The sequence below is a fragment of the Hemiscyllium ocellatum genome, chromosome 24 (assembly GCF_020745735.1).
Source record: "Hemiscyllium ocellatum isolate sHemOce1 chromosome 24, sHemOce1.pat.X.cur, whole genome shotgun sequence".
Lineage (NCBI taxonomy): Eukaryota > Metazoa > Chordata > Chondrichthyes > Orectolobiformes > Hemiscylliidae > Hemiscyllium > Hemiscyllium ocellatum.
In genome coordinates this window covers 15,653,069-15,679,672 of record NC_083424.1, presented here as the reverse complement: position 1 = coordinate 15,679,672, position 26,604 = coordinate 15,653,069, and the positions used below count along the sequence as shown (strand labels likewise).

Here is a 26,604-nt window from a genome sequence, read left to right as displayed (position 1 = left end):
TAAATTAAGCAGGAGAGTTTACCCCCTGTTGGAACACCATTCACCATATTCATGCCCCTCACAATTTTATAAGCTTTTATATAGTCATCCCTCAGCCTCTGACGGTCCAAGGAAAATAAGCCCAGCCTATTCGGCCTCTCCCTGTAGCTCAAACACTCTAAACCTGGCAACATTCCTATGAATCTTTTTTGAAATTTTTTTCAAGTTTAATAACATCTTTCAAATAGCAGAGAATCAAGAATTGAAGGTAGTATACCAAAAGTAGCCTAACAAATGTCCTATACAACCGCAACATGACAACCCAACTCTGATACTCAATGCATTGACCAATAAAGGCAAAGGTACCAAATGCCTCTTCATCATCCTGTCTACCTGCGACTCGACTTTCAAAGAACTATGAACCTGTACTGCAAGGTTTCTTTGTTCACCAACATTCACCAGGACTCTACCATTAAGTGCATACATCCCATCCTGATTTGCCTTACCAAAACGGAACAAATCACATTTATCTAAATTAAACTCCATCTGCCATTCCGTCACCCATCTGATCAAGGTCTCGTTGTACTTTGAGATAACCTTCTTCACTGTCCACTACATCAGCAATTTTGGTGTCATCTGCAGACTTACTAACCATACCTCCTATATTCACATCCAAATCATTTAAATGACAAAAAGTAGTGGACCCAGCACCAATCCTTGTGGCACACTGTCGGTCACAGGCCTCCAGTCCAAAAAGCAACCCTTCACTATTAGCTTCTGTCTCCTACTTTCAAGCAAGTTTGTAACCAAATGGCTAGTTCTCCCTGTATTCCTAGTGATCTAACCTTGTTAACCAGGCTACCATGTGGAACCTTGGCAGACTCTTTACTGCAGTCCATATAAACATCTGTTGCTCTGCCTTCAATCTTCTTCATCACCGCTTCAAAAAAATTCAATCAAGTTAGTGAGACATGATTTCCCATTTACAAAGCCATGCTGACTATCCCTAATCAGTCCCTGCCTTTCCAAATACATTCAAATCCTGTTCCTCAGAATCCACTCCAACAAATGACCTACTACTGTCAGGCTAAAAGGTCTATAGTTACCCATTTTTTCCTTACCACCTTTCTTAAAAAGTAGCACCATGTTAGCCAATATCCAGTCTTCTGGTTATTGAGGATATAAATATCTCACCATTAGGCCAAGCAATCACTTCCCTATCTTCCAACAGAGTTCTGGGATATACCTGATCAGGTCCTGGGGATTTATCCACCTTTATGCACCCCCTTCTCTGTAATATGGGCTCTTTTCAAGACATCACTATTTATTTTTCCAAGTTCTCTAAATTCTACATCCTTTTCCACAGAAAATACTGATGCAAAATACTCAATTAGTATCGCAGCCATCTCCTGAGGTTCCACACACAGATGGCCTTGTTGATTTTTAAGAAGCCCTACTCTCTCCCTTGTTTTCTTTTGTCCTTAATGTATTTGTAGAATCGCTTTGGATTCTCATTAACTCTGTTTGCCAAAGCTATCTCATATGCCCTTTTCACCCTCCTCAATATACTCCTACTGCCATTATATTCATCGATCCCCACTGTCTATAACTGGATTTTGCTTTTTTTTTAAAACCAGAGCCTCAATTTCTCTCATCATCCAGTCCTCCTGACACCTCCCAGGCTTGCCCTCCACACTAACAGGAAGATAATGTCTCTGGACTTTCTTTATCTCATTTTTAAAGGTCTTCCACTTTCTAATCATCCTTTTTCCTGCAAATAGTCTCTCGCAAACAACTTTTGAAAAGTTCTAGCCTAATACCGTCAAAATTGGCCTTAGTCTAATCTAGAACTTTGACTTTTTGATAACAGTTTTAAAACTAATAACATTAAGAGCACCAGCCCCCAAAGTGCTTCCACTAACACCTCACTTATTCGCCCTGCCTTATTTCCCAAGAGAAGGTAAGGCTTTTCTCTTTCTTTAGTAGGTACATGCACATACTAAATAAGAAAATTTTCTTGTATACACTTATATTTTCCTCTCCATCCAAGTCCTTAACACTATGGCAGTCCCAGTCTATGTCTATGTTTTAAAATCCTCTACCGTTACAACCTTATTTTTACAGAAACTGAGATCTCCTTACAAATTTACCTCAACTTCTCGCTGACAACTGGGGGAGCCTATAGTACAGTCCCAATAAGGTGATCATCCTTTTCTTATTTTTCAGTCCGATCCAAATAACTTTGCTGGAATATTCTCCCTAAGTTCCACTGTAATTTTATCAAAAATGCCATTTCCCCATCTCTATTGCCCCCACTTTCTATCCTTCCCATAGCATCTATTCCTTGGAACATTAATCTGCCAGTCCTGTCCTTCACTGAGCCATGTTTCTGCCTTAGTTACAATTTGTCCAACAAGTCTGATAATGGAGACAAATCTTGTTAACCTAAACATGCTTCCAATTGAAAAAATTGTTTTAATTCAACTGGACAAGGTAATTTCTTTGTTTAGACTAACCTTATGATGATTCATAGCAGCAACTGGTGAATTGGGCTGAACAAGGCTGAACTTTGCCCATTCCTTTGTCTGTCCAATTTCTGTTCTCTGTCTCTGGACTTCAACTCCACCTGATGTTTACTTCTCCCCTACCCCCAGCACATTTGCCAACCTTTTCCTAGCTACAATCTGTTCTGAGAAGGGTCACTAAACCAGAAATGTTTACTCTGCTTTCTCTCCATAGGCGCTGCAGACTTGCTGAGTTTTCTCAGCAATTTCTGTCTTTGTTTCCAACATCCAGGGATGTTGAGCTGATATCTTTGCCCGTCTTTAAGCCAAGTTTTCAATATAATCTGTGACGGTCTTACACTTACCATTGCTAATCTCTTCCTTTTTATATATTCACAGATGGTCATACTACTTTTATATCTCATGCTAGTTTACTCATATATTGCATTCTCCCCAATTTCTTGGCCATCGTTTACTGCTTTCTAAAATCCTTCAAATCTTAGTTCATTATAATTAGAACAACAGGCTCTTAATCTAATATTGTCCTGAAGTTCTCTTTCAAATCATGCTTGAACCAATTTTCTTAAGGCTTTAATTACTTAAGAGAATGTTTATTTAGTTTGCTACAATATTTATTGCACTAACTCACTTCAGTGCACACATCTGCAACTCAAGTTAATTTTATATTTTGCCCTGGGGAATCAGCTAAAGCATTCAAACAATAATTTTGCAAACATGGGAAACTTGTTTACAGCGTAGAACATTCTTGTACACACTTGGCTTTTGTTATGAAGTTATATGCATCATTCCAATATGCCAATAGGTCCGTAGCATCCTCATCAAACACCCGTATATTGTGATAGCAGAACAATCCTGGGAAGAAGTTATCTACTTCTCTGGTTACATTTAGGATGTACCCAACACTGTAAGAGACCAGAAAAACTGTTGAGAAATTTCATATCAATCCTTTTACTAAGAAGTCTTCATGAAGTACAGCCACTAGAATTTATGTACTTTGTAAACAGCATGAAAATAAACAGGGTTGCAACCAACCAATCTGTTCAGAAATATTGATCACGTTCAATTTTTCCAATGTGGAAACAGGTAAAGGCCAGCACACACCATGCAGTTCTTAAAAAGCTACAATCTCTTGTACCATATGGACCAATTTAGCAAATCTCAACTATGGGCAGCTGCTGCAAATCCTGCAATTGATGTCAAGCACAAAAACTAAAAGGGAAGGAAAAAAAAATCTAGAGTTCCCACTGGCAACCCTAACGTTAAAAATCTGTTTCACTCAGTTTCTGATCTTGCATATCAGAAATACAATTTGAACAAATCTGAATGTCACGACCTCCCAAATTGGTAAGAGATGTAGATACGCAGGAGTTATGCTAATGATTCCCTTTTGCCTTGCAATACCTGTTGACGAAAGGACACATGGTTTTCTGAGTTTACAGTAGTTATTAGATACATGAAATATTAAAAACATACTACAAGAATTGCTTTGCCCTTACCCTGTGCTTTGAAGTTCTTCCAAGTTCGAAGCATTCCACTCTGAACCCTAAAATGGCAATGATTATAATCACACTCTGATATACAAGGATTAATTTTAAGATGAGAAAAACAGCCTTTAAATGTTATACATTGGACACAGCATTGTGAAACTTTCCATCCAAGCCAGTCACCATCCTGACTTGGAAATTCATCAGTCCCTTAAGTGCTGCAGGATCAAAATCTGGGCACTTCCTCCTGAACAGCATAGTGAGTTTACCTATAGCATTTGACCGTAGCAGTACAAGAAGGTAGCTCACCACCATCTTCTCAAGGGCAATTAGAGGCAAGCAATAAATGCCTGCCCAACCAGTGATGCCAACGTCTCATGAGTGAATTTTTAAAAATTCACTGTGCCAGTCACATAGTAAAAGTGCAGTTGCAATTAAAAATACCAAAAAACTCATGGCTCTATATGATGCACCTGGCACTCAGGAAGTATTCATACATAATATTTTACAGTACACCCATCAGATGCATTTCCCATTTATAAAAGAAAAACAGGCGAAAATGAAGACTGCAGATGCTGGAGATCAAGAATGTGATGCTGGGAAAGTACAGCAAATCAGACAGCATCTGAACAGCAGGAATTTTGATGTTTTGGGAAAAGTCCTTCATCAGGATTGAGAAAGTGAACCGAGGAGGTGGTGAGATATCACTGACGACATGTCCCCCGTGGATCCCACAGTCACCACCTCTGCCCCCCGACACCCTAGGTGAGTGTCACTTCCATAAATGACGTAACCCCAGTCCCTCTACTACCACGCCCACTCCAATTACAGTCTCCACCTCCACTCCCAGCTCCAGCCCTACACCAGGTCCTAGCTCCCAGCCCTGCCGAGTTTTCACCATCCCTCCAGACCTCCCCCTCACTGAGAACAAATGATCAGTCCTTGGCAAAGGCCCTATCTTCATCCCCTCCGCTCCCAGATCAACACATTAATTCAACACACGCTGTGACATCGAACATTTCTTCCGCCGCCTCCAGGTTTACTTACTCCATCAAGACTCCCGGACACCTTCCAAGGTCCCCCTTCGCCCACCTCCAACACATCCCATCCACCTGGACACCCTGTGCTGGTCTGTTACACTCCCTTGATCTCTTTATTTCAAACTGCTGCCACGACATTGACCGCCTCAATTGGTCCACCTCCTCACTCAATCCAACCTTTCACTCTTAGAACGTGCAGCCCTCCACTCCAACCCCAACCTCACCATCAAACCAGTGGACAAGGGGGTAGCAGTGGCCGTTTGACTTACTGACCTCTACATCACTGAAGTGAGGCGCCAACTCGAAGACACCACCTCCTACCGCACCCACGACCATGACCTCATCTCCCATCACCAAATCATCATCTTCCAGACCGTACATCGCCTCAGGAGTTCTCCCATCCACAGCTTCCAACCTCATAGAACCAGGCAGTGCGGGGTGCCCGAACTATCTCCTACCCAAGATCCACAAGCCTGACTACCTCGGCCAGCTCCTCTCCTACCAAACTCATTTCCATATAACTCGATACTGTCCTACTCCAATCCCCAGTCCAGGAACTCCCCACATACATTCGGGATAATATCCACACCCTCCACTCCTCCAAGACTTTTGTTTTCCTGGCCCCCAATGCCTCATCTTCAACATGGACATCCAGTCCCTGTATACCTCCATCCACCATGACCAGGCCCTCCAAGCCCTCCGTTTCTTCCTCTCCCGGTGTCCCCACCTGTACCCTTCCAATGACACTCTCATTCATTTGGTGAACAGGTCCTCACTCTCAATTTCTCCTTGGAATCTTCTCACTTCCTCCAGACGAAAGAGGTAGCCTGGCACCCGCATGGGACCCAGCTATACCTGTCTCTTTTACGGTTACGTGGAACAGTCCAACTTCCATAGTTACATCGGCACCATTCCCCACCTTTTCCTCCATTATATTGATGACTGCATTGGCGCCACCTCAGGTTGAACAGTTCATCAACTTTGCAAGGTAAAAGTGAGGACTGCAGATGCTGGAGAGCAGAGTCAAGATTAGACTAATGCTGGAAAAGCACAGGTCAGGCAGCATCTAAGGAGCAGGAAAATCGACATTTCGGGCAAAAGACCTTCATCAACTTCACCAAATTATTCCACCCAGACCTTAAATTTACCTGGACCATCTAATACACCTCCCTCCACTTCCTGCACCTCTCCATCTCCATCAACAGTGACCGACTCAACACTGACCGACTCAACACTGACATCTTCTATTAATCCACCAACTCCCACAGCCACCTGGACAACACCTCCTCCTAATCCGCCTCCTGTAAAAATGTTATCCCTTATTCTCAATTTCTCTGCCTCAGCCACATCTGCTCCCAGGAGGACCAGTTCCACCACAGATGCCCTCCTTCTTTAAACACTGCAATTTCCCCTTCCATGTGAGCGATGATATGCTCCAGCGCATCTCATCCAATTCCCACACCTCCAGCATTGAACCCCACCCCTCCAACCACAACAAAGACAGAACCCCCCGGTCCTCATCTTCCACTCCACCAACCTCTGTATACCTCTCATCATCCTCCACCATTTCCATCACCTACAAACAGACCCCACCACCAGAGATATATTTCCCTCCCCATCACTATCCACTTTCCGTAAAGACCGTTCCCTCCATGTCTCCCTCATCAGGTCCACGCAACCCATGTTGCAATTGTACCAGCCTCCACCACTTCCTCTGGCAGCTCATTCCAGAATTGCAAAGCACTGTAAAAGGCCGCTGGATCTTGGAAAGAGCTAAATATTAGTTCTACTCCCAGCTCTTTCTTTTTAGCTCAGCAACTGTCTACTTTTAATGTCTGCAGCTGGGAGAACATTGACTGTCCAGCATCTGCAATCCCGAGTCAAAAGTGTAGTGCTGAAAAAGCAAGCAGGTCAGACAGCATCCAAGGAGCACGCAAGTCAATGCTTCGGGCATAAGCTCTTCATCATTCCGGATAAAGGGCTTCTGCCCAAAACATCGACTCTCGTGCTCCTCAGATGCTGCCCGACCTGTGCCTTTCCAGCATCACACTCAGACTCGATGTCTGCATCCAGTTCCCATTTTACAGTGATACTGAATCTGCCACCATATACTCTTCCAGGTAGCAAATTCCATAGTGTCAAGTAAACTTTTTACACCTGGAGGTTTAAATTGGTTCTGTATAACCTTAAAATGTGGTCATTAATGACCACTCATTTTTTCTTTTAACAAACTTGTAACAATCTAAAACCTGCACCAATCAATCCCACCGCCCCGTGGCCAAACACTTCAAATCCCCCTCACAATCTGCCAAGGACATGCATGTCCTGGGCCTCCTCCATTGCCACTCCTTAACCACCCAAATCCTCATCTTACGCCTCGGGACCCTCCAATCCCATGGCATTAATGTAGATTTCACCAGTTTCCTCATTTTCCCTCCCCCCCCCCCCCCAAACTTATCCTAGATCCAACCTTCCAACTCGGCACCACCCTCATGACCTGTCCATCTTCCTTCCGACCTATATGCTCCACCCCACCCCCGACCTATCACCATTACCCCACCAACTGCAACTGAACTGACTTAAAATTCTGTTATAAGACTGTTATTTATGTTAGAGGTAAAAACAGTGACTGCAGATGCTGGAAACCAGATTCTGGATTAGTGATGCTGGAAGAGCACAGCAGTTCAGGCAGTATCCAAAGTGCAGTTACTTATGTTAGTTTAGAAACGTTTATGGGTTGCAGATCAACCAAAATGAACCAGGGCAGATTTAACAATATAGTTAAAAATAGTTAAAGGAAATAATTAAAGTGATTTCGCTTGGTAGGCTCAGCAAGGAGAGGGGATATAAAATAAATGCAATATTCTAAAAGAGGTTCAGGAGCAGAAGGATATCGGATTTATATATGCAAATCAGTGAAAGGGTTAGGCAGATTGAAAAGACAGTTAAGAAACCCTAAACAGATCTTGGGTTCTATAATTCCGGGTGGAGGTTACAAAAACTAAAAACTTACAACTGGAAGATATAGATATTGATAGACAATTGGAAGCAAGGTGCAACAAATGGAATATTGCAGGGATATCAAGTTTTTACCAGTTATCTTAAAATGGACTGAAGGGACACAAAAAGTAGGTTGGAAAGTAAGTTGTGAAGAAGGCAGAAGATTGTGGCAGTGGAGTACCAGCGTTCGGGTCCTGAGCTCAGGGATCATCAGCTTCCATCTGCCTTCCTTTATTTTTCCCTCTTTTACTCTTTTGTTCCCCCTTTTTCAGCGGCAGCAGTCCCCCAGAGCATTGGCACCAGCGGTGGCAGTCCCCTTTCTGGACTGTTGACAGGGGCAGGAGCAGTTTCTTCACAGGGGGTTAGCAGCAGCAGGTTGCTTGATGCAATGGCAGTCCCAAGAGTTGCGTGGACACATGGTGGCAACAAGGGAGTCAAAATGGCGCCAAAGAATGGTGACACTGTTCCAGCTGTAGCGGTGTTGTTTGAGACCAAGGCTGGGCCCAATACCTGATGGGCAGAGGCAGTGGTGTTCCAGCTGTGATGGTGTGCAGGGACTTGGGGCACCCGAGTGTTTGCAGTGAGAGGGATGGACTTTGTGGCTTTGTTTTCCTGGCACTGAGAACCTGTGACAGGCGGAGGAATGATCCGGTCATTTCCTTTTCTTTGGCTGGTTTTATTTCTGCTTCTGTTGTAAATCCTGTCTTTTGTATACTAAGATGGAGACTTAGTACACTTTTCACCATACTCCTTATTCCTGTTCTTGAGTACACGTGATATGTAAAATCTAAATCTAAGACGACAATATATGGATATAGGCAAGTAAAGGTAGTGGGCAAAGATCAGGCAAATGAAGTAAGTGTAGGAAAATGTGAAACTATCCATTTTAGCAGGAAAAGTAAAACAAAATCATGTAAATGGTGTGAGATTGCACAGCTCTATGATGCAAAGGGATCTGGGTGCCCAAGGACATCAATCACAAAAGATTAGAATGCATGAACAACCAGCAATTAAGAACAAAAACAAAAATTGCTGGGAAAACTCAGTATGTCTGGTGGGACATACTGAGTTTTCCCAGCAATTTTAGTTTTTATTTTCTGATTTCCAGCATCTACACTTCTTTGGTTATTTTGTTATGCAATTAGGAAAGTTAATAGATGTTACAATTATTGCAAGATTAACTAAATCCAGAAGATAGCACGGCTATGTTTCAGTTCTGTGGGGCACTGCTCAGAGGAATACGTGGAGTAATATGTACAATATTGGTCTCATTGTTCAGGAAAGGATATAAGTGTGTTGGCAGCAGTTCAGAAAAGGTTGATTAGATTACTACTGGGAATGGGTGAGTTTCCGTATGAAGAAAGGTTAACAGGCTAGGCTGGCATCCACTGGAGATGAAATTTAAGAGGTGACTTGACTGAAACATAAAATCCTCAGAGATCTCGGTGGGGTGCATGTGGAAAGGATATTTTCTTGAGATAATTTATAACTAGGAGTCACTTTTTATGATGAAGAGTTTTCCAAATGAAGATAGAGGAGGTGTTTTTATTTCTCACGGTGGATCTTCCTAAAAAAGCAAGTGAAGGTAGAATCTTTGAATTTTATCTGAAGCAGAGGTAGCTAGATTCTAGATAAGTGGGTGGAATTGCTCTTGCAGAGAGCAACAGTGTAACGACCTGAATGGTCTCCGTCTGAGTTACAACTATTTTATGATATTTCTCATTTTACTTCCCTTTAAGAACTTCAGATTAGAGGACCATTTTCACAAATGTGTTACTTGCAAAGTTCAATATTTGCTGATTAGGAACTGCGGGAATGCAAATCAGTCCTATTAAACTTTCTTTTGATACTTTGGCAGGCACCGAACCACAGACAAAAGAAATCCAACACCAGAACAGTTATTCCAGCTCAGTCTCTAACAAACTACAGCAGATACTATTGACAACAATAGTGTTTGGGTACAGAGCAATTCAAGTCACCATGCTTCTGTACCTGAGATTTGAAGTGTGTGGTTAGATATAAAATTCCAACTACTTAGCATCTCAAGAGCACAAGACAAATTCTATCAGCAATGCCTTCACCATATCTTCCAGATTCAGCATGAAGACCCTCAAACAAACCAGACTGGCACTAGTGAAGCCAGCTCAACAATCTGAAGAAGAATCAACTTCAATGATTGAACACTGTGTCTGGGCAGCAGAAAACTCTCTCTCCTGCCTGGTCCTATTGAGTGTCCTCAACTCTCAAATGGTCAATATTCCAAGAAAGGACAAAGACACACTAAAGCTTCTCCTTGAAGCACAGAGCAATGACACTGATGGCTGATAGAAGTTTTCTACCAATCACTTACAATGATGACAACTTGTCTATTAAACTGGATCATGTTTTGAGTCACAATAGCTTAAGGATGAAGCAGAGAAACAACAGAGAAGGAAAGAAAAGGAAGAATATTCTGGATTCCAGTTTAAAAAAAAATTCATTCATGGGATGTGGTTGTCACTGGCCAGGCCAGCATTTATTACTCACCTCTAATTGTCCACAGAGCAGTTTAGTGACAATCACATTGCTGTAGGTCTGTAGGCCCAAGTAGGTAAGATCATAAGACATGGGAGCAGAAATTAAGCCATTCAGCCTATAGAGTCTGCAGCGCCATACCTGATAAGTTTCACCATATCATTCTCCTGCTTTCTCCCTGTAACCCTTGATCCCCTTGATACTCAAGAACCTGTCTACCTCTGTCTTAAATATACACAATCATCTGGCCTCCACAGCCTTCTGTGGCAATGATTTCCATTGATTCACCACTCTCTGACTGAAGTAGTTTCTCTTCATCTCTCTTCCACAAGGTCTTCCTTTTACTCTATGGCTGTGCCTTCGGGTCTTTGTCTCCCCTACCAATGAAAACATCTTCCTAATATTTACTCTCTCCAGGCCATTCAGTATTTTGTTATGTTTCAATTAGTTCCCTCCTCACTCTTTGAAACTCCACTGAGTATAAACTCAGAGTCCTCAAACATTTCTCATATGTTAAGCTTTTCATTTCTCTGACCATTCTCATGAACCTTCTCTGAACTCACTCCAGGGCCAGTACATCCTTCCTGTGATTTGGGGTTCAAAGCAACATACTGTACTCCAAATGTGGTCTGACCAGAGCCTCAGAAGAACATCCTTGCTTTTATATTCAAGTCTCCTCAAAATAAATGCCATCATTTACCTTCCTGACTCCTGACTCAACCTGCAAGTTTACCTTGAGAGAATCCTGGACTGGAACGCCCAAATCTCTTTGCACTTCAAACTTCTGAATATTCTCCCCATTTAGAAAATAGTCCATGCCTCTATTCTTCCTACCAAAGTGCATGACCTCACACTTTCCCACTTTGTACTCCATCTGCCACTTCTTTGCCTACTCTCCTAACCTGTCCAAATCCTTCTGCAGCCTCCCTGCATTCTCAATGCTACCTGTCTCTCTACCTATCTTTGTATTGTCTGCATACCTAGCCAAAATGCCTTCAGTTCCTTCATCTAGATCATTAATGTACAACATGAAAAACTGTAGTCCTAACACAGAGCCTTGTGGACCACCACTTGTCATCAGCTGCCTTCCTGAGAAGGACCTTTTTATCACCACTCTTCGTTTTCTGCCAGACAGCCAAGCTTTTATCTATTCTAGCACCTTGCCTCTGTCATCATTGGCCCGTATCTTACTCTGTAGTTTCCTGTGCGGCACCTTCTTGAAGTCCAGATAGATAACATACATTGGCTCATCTTGGTCGAATCTGCTTGTTACTTCCTTAAAGAATTCTAGCAGATTTGTCAGGCATGATCTACCCTTGGTGAAACCATGCTAACTTTGTCCTATTTTACCATTCACTTCCAAATACTCAAAAATCTCATCCTTCACAATGGATTCCAGGATCTTACACTCGACTGAGGTTAAGCTAATCAGTCTGTAATTTTCCATTTTTTGCCTTACTCCCTTTTTAAACAGAAGCCTCACGTTAGCGATTTTCCAGTCCTCTGGGACCCTCCCTAATTCTAGTAATTACCGAAAGATCGTGACTAACGCCTTCACTATCTCCATTAGAACTCTGGGGTGTAGCCCATCTGGTCCAGGTGATCTATCCACTTTCAGGCCGTTCGGTTTTTCTAGCACCTTCCCCTTGGTGATGACCACTGTAATCAGCTCTGCCACTTCACCCTCGAATGTTTTGGATATTACTTGCGTCTTCCACCGTGAAGACTGATGTGAAGTAATTATTCAGTTCCTCTGCCATCTCCTTGTTCCCCACTACTATCTCTCCAGTGTCATTTTCCAGTGGCCCAATGTCCACTTTTGCCCTTCCAAAGAAACTCTTGCAATCTTCCTTTATATTATTGTCTAGCTTACCCTCATATTTAATTTTCTTCCTCCTTATTTCTTTTTTTGTTGCCCTCTATCGGTCTTTGCAAGTTTCACAATCCTGTGGTTTCTCACTGCCCTGAGCAAACCTTCCAAACCTACAACCACTTCCATCTGGAAGGACAAATGCACCAAACATATGGAAACACATCTACATTCGAGTTCCCCTCCAAGCCACTCACCATTTTGACTTGGAAATATATTGTCATTCCTTCATTGTCGTTGGGTCAAAATCCTGGAATTATCTCCCTAAGGGCATGATGAGTCAACCTACAGTTTGTGGATTTCAGCAGTTCAAGAAAGCAGCTCACTATCACCTTCAAGGACAGTTAGTAACGGGCAATAAAATGCTAGCCAGCCAGCAATGCCAATCCTAAAAGTGAATGTTCAAAAAATCCACTATCTCATGCAACTTCCTGCACCAAGTACCTAAAGATTTGTGGGTCAAGAATCTCAGTCAGATTAAGATCTTTGGCACCAGCTCAACATCCCAGGTAGAAGTCATTCTGAAATGAAAGGACTTCCAATGAAGAACATCAAAACATTAGAACCACAAGTGAGTATTTCCTCATTTGAATTTTTCCTTGTATAAAGCCACTATCACAATCGATCAAAACAAGAACACACCCATTACATCACTTTATACCTAGACACACAAATGGTGTTACTATAAATAAACTAGTTCAAAAGTGCAAGTGTTTTAAAATGCTGAACTTTGAGCTACTCCTTATGTTAATTATCCCCCCCCACCGCCCCCACCTCACTGCCAAGTTCAGCTGTAGACAATGTTAGCAGGCTACTTTAAAAGATAAGATGTTGGGTTTAAAAGGTAGCTCTCTTTTTTTCTCTGCTCTATACTTCTAGGCAATTAACTAGCCAAATGTAGTATTAATCTGGATGGAGATGAGGAAATAGGTCACTGGTAGGGGCTGTCAACAGACTTCTCAACAGTAATCAGCATGTAGGATGAAGTTTACAAAAGGAAAGGTTGAGTGCTTGTGACAAAGGCATAGCAACAAGCATGGGTAATTTCCTTTGACATACAAACTGGAAAAATCTGATTGGTAATATAACTTGGATGAGGATATCATAAATGCTTGAGAGAGTTTCTTATAGCTGCACATCTGGAAATCAACCAGAAAGCAAGTAATATTGGACTCAGCATTGCTTAGTGTGGCAGGATTAATAAATGACCTCAAAATCAGGCAGGTACCATTAAGTAGCAGCAATCATACAATGATTAATTTTACATCCAGTCTAAAAATAAAAAAAAGTAAGTCAGGGTAACTAAGTAGGCATGATGAAGGGCTCCTGCCTGAAACAACGATTTTCCTGCTCCTCGGATGCTGCCTGACCTGCTGTGCTTTTCCAGCACCATTCTAATCTTGTCTCTGATCTCCAGCAACTGCAGTCCTCACTTTCACCTGAGTAGGCATGAAAGCTGAGCTGGTTGAAGTGAACGAGGATATCAGGCTAGAGAATAGACCAACACAGAAACAGTGGCAGATATTTAAGGGGTATTTCAAAATACTTAGAAAAATGTAATTATTCCATATATCTGGCAGGCATTATACCTATGATGAAGAAAAATTACAAAGACAGGATTCGCCATCTGTTGTTAACTAAAAAGTTAAGGAAAATATCAAACTTAGAAAAAAATCATAATTGTCCAAAGATGAATGACAGGTCACATTAATGAGAGGAAGAAATCAGAGTACGATTTCCAGCCAGCAATTGAAAACTGGATAGCGTGAGTTTCTCCAGTAATTTAGAAAAAACAAAAATACTAATTAAGCATGTGTAAAATTATAATCACCAGGGAAATGGAACTGAGAAAACTGATCGAGTTGTGGACTGACAAGTCTCTGGCTCTTGATGGATTTCATCCTCAGATTTTACAAAAGGTTGTTTATGGGTTTGCCAATGCCTTGGCATTAATTTTCCAAACTTATGCTCCTCAACTATAAACTTAAGTTTCTACGTAATAATCTTTCCAGTTTCTCGTTCTTGAATTGTTGGGACAATTTTATAATTCTTCTCAGAGTCTTGTTGGGGAGAATCTGCTATCGGGGTACCTACATTGGGGCTAGGGAGGGGAGCACCATTATTAAAGCAGACACTGTCAGATACCAGCTAAAAAACAGCCATGTAAAGTAAACCCAGCCACTGCAGGACTGTCTGCCTGGGGCCACATTCCTGGGGGATTAGAACATGTCCGTCAGTTTCAGATCATCCTGTTACACTCTCGTTGTTAATAAAGGAAACCGGTAACCATCGGATAGTGTAAATCGCACCGATACTACACTTGATTGATAAAGTACTTGCTAATGCCTCCGCTGACGTCAAACTCATTCGGGTCCTATGTTAAATGATAATATCTGTATATTCAACTATGGAGAACTATTGTGAACGCCCAGACAGCCAGACGCATGGCAATGAGGGAACCCTTCCAACAATAAACTTTTAAATTACAAGATCGGAAACTGCCGAACCCAGGATGTCTACCCATTGTTCGGCACAGCAGGAGTGGGACAGGTATCTCGGGGCAGCCAATAGAGACACTAATCCCTTCACAGACAGGTGAACCGACCAATGAAAGAGCCGAACGAGGGGAACCTGACCGGGAACTCGAGGAAGCGCGAAGTATAACTGCACCAGATCCGAAGGGAGAGACAGAACGCCTTCTCCAACGAATTTGCATGCTTTTGAATTCGTTGTATAGTTTGCCAGTCTTGATTCTGTAATAAACGGTGTTTTTGCTCCAAACTCTAGCCGGTTTGATCTCTCCTTCCAACGAACACGTAGAGACGAGACCATTCGGTTTCCGTCTCAACAGATGGTGAGCCTGGCCGTGGGAAGGGAAAGAGACGACCGCAAGTTGGCCACGTTGGCGGACCGGAGGGCAGACAAACTTTCGGCCAAACTTTTAAAAGGTGAGGAAGCGCCTGTTAAAGCAAAGACTTCCAGTAGGTAAAATTTTTTAGTTAGTCAGTCTTTGTCTGCTCCCTGATCCTCACCAACACAAACAGTACTTTTAAATCAGTTTGGCAGCAACGTTGCAGAGTCCATACTGGTAAGCTATTTTCTCACTTCTTCACTAATACCTGCCTGTTTTCGCGGTACTGAAGTGACTAATTGATCCATGGCTAGCCTTAAGTTAATGCGCAGTTTTTTGAGTTAAGTTAATGTGTGGATTTTGGATCCTGGACGCAGCTTTTTGAGTTTGAGTTTTACGCGTGGATTTCGGATCCTGGACGTGGTTTTTGAGTTAAGTTAATGCGTGGATTTCGGATCCTGGACGCAGTTTTTTGAGTTTGACTTTTACGCGTGGATTTCGGATCCTGGACGCGGGTTTTTGAGTAAAGTTTATGCGTGGATTTCGGATCCTGGACGCAGCTTTCTGAGTTAAGGTAAAAGCGTGGCTTACGGAGCCTGGACGCTTTCTGAAATTAATTAATACAGCGCTGACCGCACTTGACTGATTGGATCCTTTCTTTTTTAGTAAGCACTTTATCTCTGACAACTATCGATAGACACACTCGCTGCTAGCATCCTAAGGGGACAGAGGGCGGATCTCATCTCCTGGATAGGGTTTACCTGCACAGGCGTTTGCCTTAGACCGGTTGTTAAGAGCAGAAATCTACCACGCGAAGGTCAGGCTTTTGAAAAACGCACTGGTTTTAAAGCGGTACCCACCAGGTGAGATCCGTCATGGGGGACTTGAACTTTGGACCACCAAAAATGACCCAATTTCGACCATTACGCCCCGGAGTGCCCTGGTGGCACCTCACGGTTGGCACAGACGTAACTTGGCATGCTCATTTATTACTGGACAGTGTAACAGTGCACAAGACAACACTGGATCAAGTGTTTAACCAAGCGCCCGCCCAAAAAGACCTGATATTGACGAGACTAAAAGAGACCTTCACTGATACGGCGCTAATGACCAAGATTTTAAACGGTCTCCTACTCTCGCCGCAGTATTCAGTGCGGCAAACAATAGCCCTAGGGAAACCCCCTACTGATTGGGCACCACCGACCGCCGAAAAATCCCCGGGGTGGAAGACGAAACTGTTAATCACATTCAACCCGCAGTGGCAAGGGGGCCACTGTACCTCCACCACAGCCCCAGTCATTTCGGACACCCCTGCCAAACATGTCACTAAAACTGGGGACAAGGGACTGCGACAGGCTGAGACGAGAGTACGGACACACCGACAGTATGCGTGGATTGGCATGTATGTGGATGAAAACCAGTGTGGGGCCGGCCCAGTGAGAGAGGGAGTGAGTGAGTGAGTGCAGTGATTTTTAACAGACGGGGCGAACGGAGGTGTCGCAGCAAATGTTTCATCCCAGCTCTCGGTGTACAGTGGACCGGCGCCGACAGCCTGAGTGACGGAGTGGGACCGTGGGAAGCCGCCCAGCAGCCGAAAGCAGGTTTACTGCTGTCGGAGTATGTGAGTGTTGTTCTCTACACTTAGCGGCTTGGGATCGATCACTTAATGGTCTGGGATTTTTCTCCATGGTCTCGTCTTGATTTTTAGGATTAAATACCGCTTGTCCCCCACTATCACTTTTAATTACTCTTATACTTGGAAAGGAATACCTGGATGTAGGGAGGGGGCGCAGGAAGGGATGGTGGAGCTTTTTATTTTAATAACACTACGGTTGTGGAATCCTAAGACGGTAAATCCCGGGGTGCCCTGTGCTCACCCTAGTTTTGGCGGGTCACCCTTCTCTGGGTGGGTCACCTTAGCTCTTGGCGGGCTTTCTTGCTCTTGGCGCGAAGGCTCAGGTTGGGCGGGGCCAGCTGACTTTTGCCGCGAACGCTCAGTTGGGGCGGTGCCCGTTCGCTTTTGGCGCGAATGCTCCCTCTTGGTAGGATTGCACACTCTAGAAGGGGCTGCTCGCCTGCGGACGTTTCGCGACCCTATTAGCTCAACTACCACGCCACCACTACACCGATGGGTCTCTCAAGCGTCATTGCCCTACTCCATGGGATTAATCGATGAACAGGTCCTCTTCAGTTACTGGGATGTCGATATGAATCATGCCTCTAACCACATCTTGTTTGACAGGTTGTACCTTTCACTATTAACTATAACGTCCCGACCAACAACATGCGCATTGCCGTATCGCCATACTGTGCGTTTTCATTTACAATGTTTTATATGTCCAGTGTTTGGCCGTCCCACTGCCCAAATATCCCCCAACCCACTTATTTTTGTCTCTCTCTCTTTTTCCCCCGCTGGTCACAGGCCTCAGGCCTCCAACTAGGACCTGCTACTCAGCACACAGCAGGGTGCTTAGCCCATCTCTCTTCCTCGCGGCCGCTCACTCATCCTTTTGTCCGCCGACATGATTGTTTAGGCCATCCCTTTTCCCCTCGTGTTCACAGAGTGCCAAGAATGAGGGGGGGCCCACCTACTCCTTCTTCCGTCTATGCCCTCCAAATTTTTCTGCCCCTTCTCACGAACCCATTTTTATCCTTTCTCCCAAGTCCACAGATTTTTTCTTTCGCTAAAGCATTATGGACACTCATTTTAAAGCAATTTCCTCCTGCTACTTATCCCCCCCCTCAAGTTTGCGGCTAGGGAGAGTTGAGCTACTGCTGCCATAGACACTGCCATTTCCAGTCCCTAAAGCGGGTATTGGCAACCATGCGGGGTGAAGATGCCAGCCAGTCGACCTGTCTGAGGCTACACTCTCCAATGCTTTGAACATGCAACCTGTAACTGCCAGTCAGTACCAAACCTTCCCATTGAAATCTCGTACAGACTCCTCTTGCCAATTGTACTGCCCTATCCTACAACCCCGCTCCCCATTCCCCACGCCATAGTCACGCCCCTTTATCGTTTTCTCCCAAACCCACACACTTTATGTTCACCGCCGGATCTGAGGTCGTCTTAGTTCTGTCTTTCATTCAGCTTGCATGAATTCAACTGGGTCTTGCTGAATAGAAGATCCGCGGATCCTTACGCTCCATCTCTTTTAAGGTTTTCAGCTCCCTGAGGTTTTCTACCAGGACACAGCAACTCATCTTCTGGCCTCATCTCTCCATTAGGGCATTTCACTCACTACGCTTCCACTGCCGTGCTCTGCGCCCCATCTTCTTTCCAAAGTCTTATGCTCCCTGAGGTTTCCTACCAGGGTTCGGCACGTCGTCTCCAAAAACTAAATGGCTTCTTTCCCCAATCTCATGCTCCCTGAGGTTTGCTACCAGGACTTTCCCCACTCTCATGCTCCCTGAGGTTTGCTACCAGGACTTTCCCCATTCTCATGCTCCCTGAGGTTTGCTACCAGGATTCATCACGTCATCTCCAAATAATAAATGGTGCCACCGCCACTGCAAACTTAAAGGTTCCCGACCCCTCTGTTGCACTGTGGGCGCTCACGCCTGCCTTTCATTTTTCTCTGTTACACTCCTGGCCAACGCTCTCTTTTGTCCTCCACCGCACCTACAGTATCGGCAGCACTTTGCCGTCGCCTTTTGCTTGAAGGCATTATACATACAATCGCCTCCCACAGGTATCAATACTCAGCTCCTGCCCAAATCCTTCCGTCTCTTCAACTGCGAGTACTCCTCTCCAACTCATCTGTTCGTATCTTTTGCAAGGCGCTGGTTCGCGCTGAGAACAGCAGGGTCACCAGGTTCCTTTATGATTCTTTTCCCGGGGTATCTTTTAAAGGCTGTCACTTCCCTCAAACTGATCAAATCCTCAAGTGTCAAACGGAGGAAAGTGCTACACAGACAATTTCTGTCCTGACCTGTCTGACCATCCTTTTATGATTCTCTCTCTCTCCCTCCCCTCTACACAGGGATGAAGTCCGATATGCCCGCAGCACCTGCGCATTCTCTTTTGGCTATAACACATGGCCCTTCACACACACAGATTCTTGCATACACAAGGATTATACTTGCACCTCTCGTTCTGTATCTCGTTTGGGGGGACAAGTCCCCTCAGGCAAACAGTCCAATTTCGTCCCACCGCAAATCTCCTAATTGCCCAGAGTTTTACATTGTCCCCCTCTCCATAATCATCATCATCATATCTTATACTGAGCTGGCTGGAAACACATAGGCCACCGCACGCACCACTTCTCTCATTGCTCCAGGTCAGCACAACCTAATAAATCCCTAAAGTCACTCGATGAGACGGGACCTGACGGGGAGGTGCAGAAAGAGAGGGGATCATGCAACCCCACCTTGGCACGGTTTCCACGTAAGGTTTGGGTTGCTGCCCTTCTACACCGACATGGGTCTGTTTCACTGATATCTTTGCTCTTCTTGTACTTTATTCTGCTGTCTAAACTCTTCATTGGGCCTTCTCTTGGGAGGTCCACCTTGTTTATCATAGACTCCGCTTCGAGCGGGCAAATAGCCGCCACGATAAGCTTGTGCCCTTTAGCAGGTGGCTCAACCCCTTTTTTGTCTACATCGGTCTTTCTCCATTGCATAGGCGCCTTTCCTGATGTTACCAATACTTTCTGCCTCACAGTCGCGGATCGCTCCAATATCCTACCCAAGTGTCTAGGGGCGACAATCCTGCCCTGCCTGCTAAAGGGGGTTCCCGGCTACCTTGCCGCTTATTCTGCGCGCCCTGTGAGGCTAGGGGCATCTCCTTCTCTTCCCTAACCACACACTGGAATTTCACCTGCTCTATTATCCTATTACCACAGAGCTGATGGGGGTCCTCATCATTTCCACATTAATGACCCTTATCCTAAACGGTCTCCATGGGTGGCTCATCAAACGATTGTCCTACGACAGCCCCACTGGTTGTGCACCCCGAACACGGGCAGTTCCCCGGGGTACAAATCGATACCACTTGTGCCCCTTACCGTTCATTATCAAAGCGTACCGTTTGCCTTCCCCTATGCAGTCTACTGTGGTCCCCTTCTCACTATCACCAATCCCACTTCCCTCTCGAGGGACTTACTCTATTTTTTCGACACAACTCTTGGCCAAATGTTTGTTACTCTTCAAACATTGCGTTTTTAATACATACAGGCGTCTGTGCTATCTCTCCGGTGCATATCAGCTCTCTCAATGGTTTTCTTCCGAATTCATCTGATCCTGTTGTACCCATGACAAACTTTTCATCTTCATCCACATGAATGAAGCCTGGTTGTCCAAAGAGCCCCTACTCATTTATTTTGCCCGTCTAAATTGGGGATATGTCAATTGATCCTTCCATAACAGTGGGTGGGGGAGATGTACTGTGCGCCCCGGCAATCGAAACACTGCTGTTCTCGCAAGCGGCCCTTGCGGACTGTCCAATATTCCTGACTGGCCTCAGCCACTCTCGGAGGCCACTGACCATGCTACTGAGCTGCCCACGTCTGTCCTTGTGGCGGTGAAATGGATGTCGCCATCTATTACTCAATGCAGCACGACTGGTTAGCCAATGACGGGTAAGATCCCTCGGGCGAGGGACAACCTAAGACAGGCACAGTCGCGCATTGACATCGGAACGCGTGGCCTCCGTTCGTCTCCATTTGATGAGATTTCTGCCTGCTTGCATCCGTGTCGGACGGTTGGACAGCACTGCTCCTCTCTGGAACATACTGATCTACGGGACCACCGGGGCACAGTACAGTTTCACACTGGGTTTCACATCTCTAGCGGGTACCTACCTGCTGGTACCAGGCTGTTCCTACTCCCTTTCCAAACTTACAACGCCTATTTACATTTGCCGGCTCTTTGGACTACAGACTTGCGTTTACTAAATGGCTTGCTCATTCTAACGCACTCGCGTACATTCCGCCAGCTCTGAATGACTTATTGCAATGCTTGTCTAATCCTGTGCTTTTCGTTATTTCTGCAGACACTGCCTCAATTACTTCAACTATTAGTTTAGCTTAGCATGCAGCTGTGACCATCTATTGCTTAATTGTGTAGCGGCGCATTTTTCAGGGCACCCTTCATCCCCATATGACTGTCTCCTTAGAACCGGTGAGTCTGGTCGATACAACACCGGACACCGGTCGCCTCGTGGGGTTGCGTTCCTTACGGGATAAGGGGGTGTGGCCTCTTTCGAGGCCAAGGGAGGGAATGTTGGGGAGAATCTGCTATCGGGGTACCTACATTGGGGCTAGGGAGGGGAGCACCATTATTAAAGCAGACACTGTCAGATACCAGCTAAAAAACAGCCATGTAAAGTAAACCCAGCCACTGCAGGACTGTCTGCCTGGGGCCACATTCCTGGGGGATTAGAACATGTCCGTCAGTTTCAGATCATCCTGTTACACTCTCGTTGTTAATAAAGGAAACCGGTAACTATCGGATAGTGTAAATCGCACCGATACTACACTTGATTGATAAAGTACTTGCTAATGCCTCCGCTGACGTCAAACTCATTCGGGTCCTATGTTAAATGATAATATCTGTATATTCAACTATGGAGAACTATTGTGAACGCCCAGACAGCCAGACGCATGGCAATGAGGGAACCCTTCCAACAATAAACTTTTAAATTACAAGATCGGAAACTGCCGAACCCAGGATGTCTACCCATTGTTCGGCACAGCAGGAGTGGGACAGGTATCTCGGGGCAGCCAATAGAGACACTAATCCCTTCACAGACAGGTGAACCAACCAATGAAAGAGCCGAACGAGGGGAACCTGACCGGGAACTCGAGGAAGCGCGAAGTATAACTGCACCAGATCCGAAGGGAGAGACAGAACGCCTTCTCCAACGAATTTGCATGCTTTTGAATTCGTTGTATAGTTTGCCAGTCTTGATTCTGTAATAAACGGTGTTTTTGCTCCAAACTCTAGCCGGTTTGATCTCTCCTTCCAACGAACACGTAGAGACGAGACCATTCGGTTTCCGTCTCAACAGTCTGATGACTTACACTTTTCACAAATCTGATAGGCTAACCTAAAAGATTTCTATCCGAAGCTCTGCTGGCTTGGAAATTCATAAACAAGAGAAAAAAAGACTTGCAGTGGCTTTACTGAACATTGTTAGGAGAGAAAGTAAACTTGCTTCTGAACTCAAATGTAGCAATTGGAATGTAGGCCACATAGATGTCATTGAGTACGAGATTCTGGACTGGGGCTATTAACCTGGGCCAATCAGGGAACCCTGGCTGACAAACACAAATAGGAGATCCAAAGAATCTCCTCATTCTTGGGCATGGCTCTGAGCAAGTAGTCAGAGTCCTTATACTTTGCATGTGTAAATAATGGGTAACTTGGTGCCTGGACACCGGCCTCCTTGGAGTTATTTAATCAATTCTTGATTTTTCTCAACTGAATTCACAGTTCTCTGCTATAAATTCAAAACAAAACTGATGACTTAGTATGTCTGTCATAAACAGAAGTATACAGATCTTAGACCATTAACATTCCAGGGGTTCTCTGAAGCCCTTTCTTTCAGTTTCATGTTGTCTTAAAATTGGTATAGAACAAAGATAGAACATAGAAAAGTACAGCCCAGTACAGGCCCCTTTGGCCCACGATGTTGTGCCGAGGTTTAATCCTAATGTAAAATATAATAACTAAACCTACGCACCCCTCAACTCACTGCTATCCATGTGGTATATTCAGGTCATTGTTTCAGAATTGCTTTTTACCTTATCTATCATCTTGCTCAGATGAGTAATTTTCATGTTTGACAGTTTTATGGTGAAGTGTTCCTAACTTGCAGGCCATAATTTGTTAATTTTGAGCTTTTCTACATACTGCAAATTTCTAAATGTCCAAATTAATTAAAACATTTATTAGTAACACCTAAATTTAGTCCTGCAGCATTCAGCTGATTATACAAAACTTTTAAAAATAATTTCTGAATATACAGAGTTTTGACAGCATAGAGCATTGGAATTACTGGGATGTCAAGCCTCCAGCTGAATCAAAGACATACTAAATTAAGCACATCCCATAGGTTAATTAGCACAAAGGGCACAACAGTTATTTATGGCAGCTGTCAGCTCACAGAAGCATTCAATCTACTAAGTGCACTTGCAAGACAGCCATAATTATGCTTCGGATACACAACATGTTTAACATAAATTGATTTTACTGAATACTGAAGAACTACTTAGACAAAAACAGAATACTGCTGTTGAGACAAACTACAGCTTTTAGTTGGCAGCTATTGCAGGTACACCTTCCACGGCATTTCAAAGTAATCCATTAATGGACGATTGCATGACTGATTAAACGTGGCCCACAGGACTTTCAGGTTTGGGGCATTGGGACGTTTCTGGAGGACAGTTGTCATGTCTACAGGATTAAATTGGGCCACTTTCCCACTACGTATATTTTGCCAGAAGTTACCAGTGACTTCCTTAATGGGCACTGCAGTCCTGGATGCAACCTCCACAGAAACATCCTCCTCAAGCCTGATAGGGCCTGCCCTATTTGCCCTGGTGACCCCAAACTAATTTACCGGTTCAGTGTTGCCCATGTTGTTGCTCCAGACTAAGAGCATTTCCAACAGTGTCCACCTTTCTTGCAGGTGCTGCTACAGCTACAGAACTGCCAACCTTGTGAATAGTTGACAGTTCTTAAGGGCAGTTAAAAGAACAAGCGCCACTATATCAGGCAATTAATTGCCTAGTGGCTTCAGAAATTAAGTCAGGTCTCTCTCTCTTAAAAAAAAAGAGTTGCTTCCAGTTTTCTTATGTACCACTGGGGCCAGCACCAACACTGGTGTTAAATTATATGCATGAGCTTTCAACAACTCCATAGGCAGAAGTATATAAGAGAATTGTGAGGAGACTTTATCCTTGATTAAAAGTGGAAGTTTATTTGCTGAAGGTAGCAGTTTTTGAGTTCTGTATTGGAAATTCTAACCCTGTTTCAAATATTTCTACCTCTGATTTTAGGCATCAAATTGTAGGGGAATCAATGCGTGTTTTGTAAGATCAAGAGAGGGTATCACAATCAAATCCAATCTCACCCTCATCCAACATTCATTTATGCAGACTTTCCAGCAAGATCATTGGATGATGGTCAGGAATAGAAACATTGTCTGAAAACATAACCAGTCACCCCATCTAGTCCAGCCACATGCTTGACAAAATCAGCAAGTCGTACCCTTAGGCCATAAGAAATAGAAACTGGGCTGGTCAATCCCTCATGCCTGGTCCACCATGTCTCCAAAACCTTTGATTCCCCTACTGATCAAGAATCTTTGCATCAAATGCACAAAAGGACTCTGTCCCCACAGCTCTCCATTGCAAGGAGTTCCAAAGACACTCAAACTTCAGAGACGAAAATTCTCCTCATCTCAGTCTTAAACTGACATCTCTTTATCATGAGACTATGCCTTCTGGTCCTGACCCTCCCATGAGGGGAAACATCTGCTCATAATTTACCCTGTCAAGCCCCTTAAGAATTCTACATGTTTCAGTAAAATCACCTCTCTTTCTTCTAAACACCAGAGACTGGCATCCCAACCTGTTTAGCCTTTCCTGATAAGACAATCCCTCCATACTCGGCATCATCCTAATGAACCTTCTCTGAACTGCTTCCAATGAAATGTATCCTTTCCATAAACCAAGGGGCCGAAATTGCTCATAATACTCCAGAAAAGGTCTCACCAGCACCTGGTACAGTTGCAGTACAATTTTCCTACTTTCATATTTCAATCCTTTTGAAATAAGGGCCAACATTTTATTAGCCTTCCTAGTTACCTGTTACAGCTTTCTGTACTTCATGTACAGGCTCCCTGCTCGCTTAATACCGTTCAACTACTCCATCTTTTTCACCCTCCTTACATCATCTCGTAAATCGTCAGCCACTTCCCCATCAGCCCCAATCAAGCTTCCTCCAAAAAAATGTCCATTCATTTCTCAGATTCACACAGTGACTCTACAGCCTTGTTGACTTCGTCGCCATTTCAGCTCTCCTTACCTACTCTCCTTCCATTTGTATTCCCTACTACACTCTTGACTACTGTAACAAAGTTTGTGATTCCCCTCACTCTTCTTTAGCACTTTCAGTCCCATATTCTAGTTCTCCATTCTTAAACCCCCCTGCTTTCTGTAAGGGACCCTTTGTGAACTTTCCCTGCTCACATTTTCTTTGGCTTAATATCAACTTCTTCGCTTATGTCTCTGCCACACATCTTGGGACTTGTTTATTAACATTAAAAGACAACTTAAAAATTTGTTAATCTTATTTGCCTTGACCCAGGGAACAAAGATCAGGTGTAGATTCAGTTGGGGATAACTAATTCAGCACAGACCTGAAATTATAATTTCCTTTTACTTCAGTTACATGCTTTACCACTTTCCTATAAGTAGATTCTTAATGCCATTGTACTGTGAACATTTTAAATTCGGACTCATTTTTATTATGACTAGAGTTTGAGCAAAAAAAGACAATGATTTTTGTTTATATAGCAACTTATCAGATGTTCCAAATGTAAGGAAGTGTTTTACACATAATGAAGAATGGTGACTGGTAAGTGGCAAATACTACTGTCATTTTGAACGTAAGATTTGTAAAGTGAGAGTCCATTTCTGTTTCTCATACTGTAGAAAACATAACTGAAAAATTCTCTTTTTGATACAACTAGAGGGGTTAGCACATTTCAATGAAATTACAAGCATTGCCTGTATTGTTTTAATGAGTTTCCTATGTACCGAGAGAAATATTTTACATCAATTAAAATCATTTATTGGAGGCAGAGCTGCTCAAATATTTGCACAAGATACTGGATGTAGTTTGAAACAAAGCAGTTTTTCCATGTTTGGCAGGGCTGTCATAAATTTTGCTTAATTTTGAATTACAAAGAACAGTAGAGCACAATACAGGCCCTTCAGCCCACGATGTTTTGCTGGTCTTTTATCCTACTTATAAGATCAGACTAACCTACATACCCTTCATTGTACTAACTTCCATGTGCCTATCCAAAAGTTGCTTAAATGTCCCTAATGTATCTGACTCTACTACCACTGCCGGTAATGCATTCCACGCACCCACCACTCTACCTACCTCTAACATCTCCCTTAAAATTCCAATTACCTTAAAATCATGCCCCTCATGATAGACATTTCCACCCTGGGAAAAAGTTTCTGTCTATCCACTCTATCTATGCCTTTCAACATCTTGTACACTTGTATCAAGTCACCTCTCATCGTTCTTCGCTCTAATGAGAAAAGCCCTAGCTCCCTCAACCTTGCCTTTCCTATTCCTTTGAAAACAAGGGATGGGAAAG

The 26,604-nt window shown here is 43.8% G+C and overlaps 1 protein-coding gene across 1 annotated transcript in view; it reads right to left on the bottom strand.

Moving 5' to 3' along the window:
* LOC132827448 (protein phosphatase Slingshot homolog 1-like) overlaps positions 1-26,604 on the bottom strand; it is a 127,338-nt gene that overhangs the window by 10,817 nt on the left and 89,917 nt on the right. Inside the window, exons 11-12 of the mRNA XM_060844134.1 lie at positions 4,001-4,047; positions 3,260-3,406 (exon numbers count right to left, since the gene is read on the bottom strand). Of these exons, the coding sequence (XP_060700117.1) occupies positions 3,260-3,406; positions 4,001-4,047 (194 nt within the window). The remainder of the gene's footprint in view (positions 1-3,259; positions 3,407-4,000; positions 4,048-26,604) is intronic.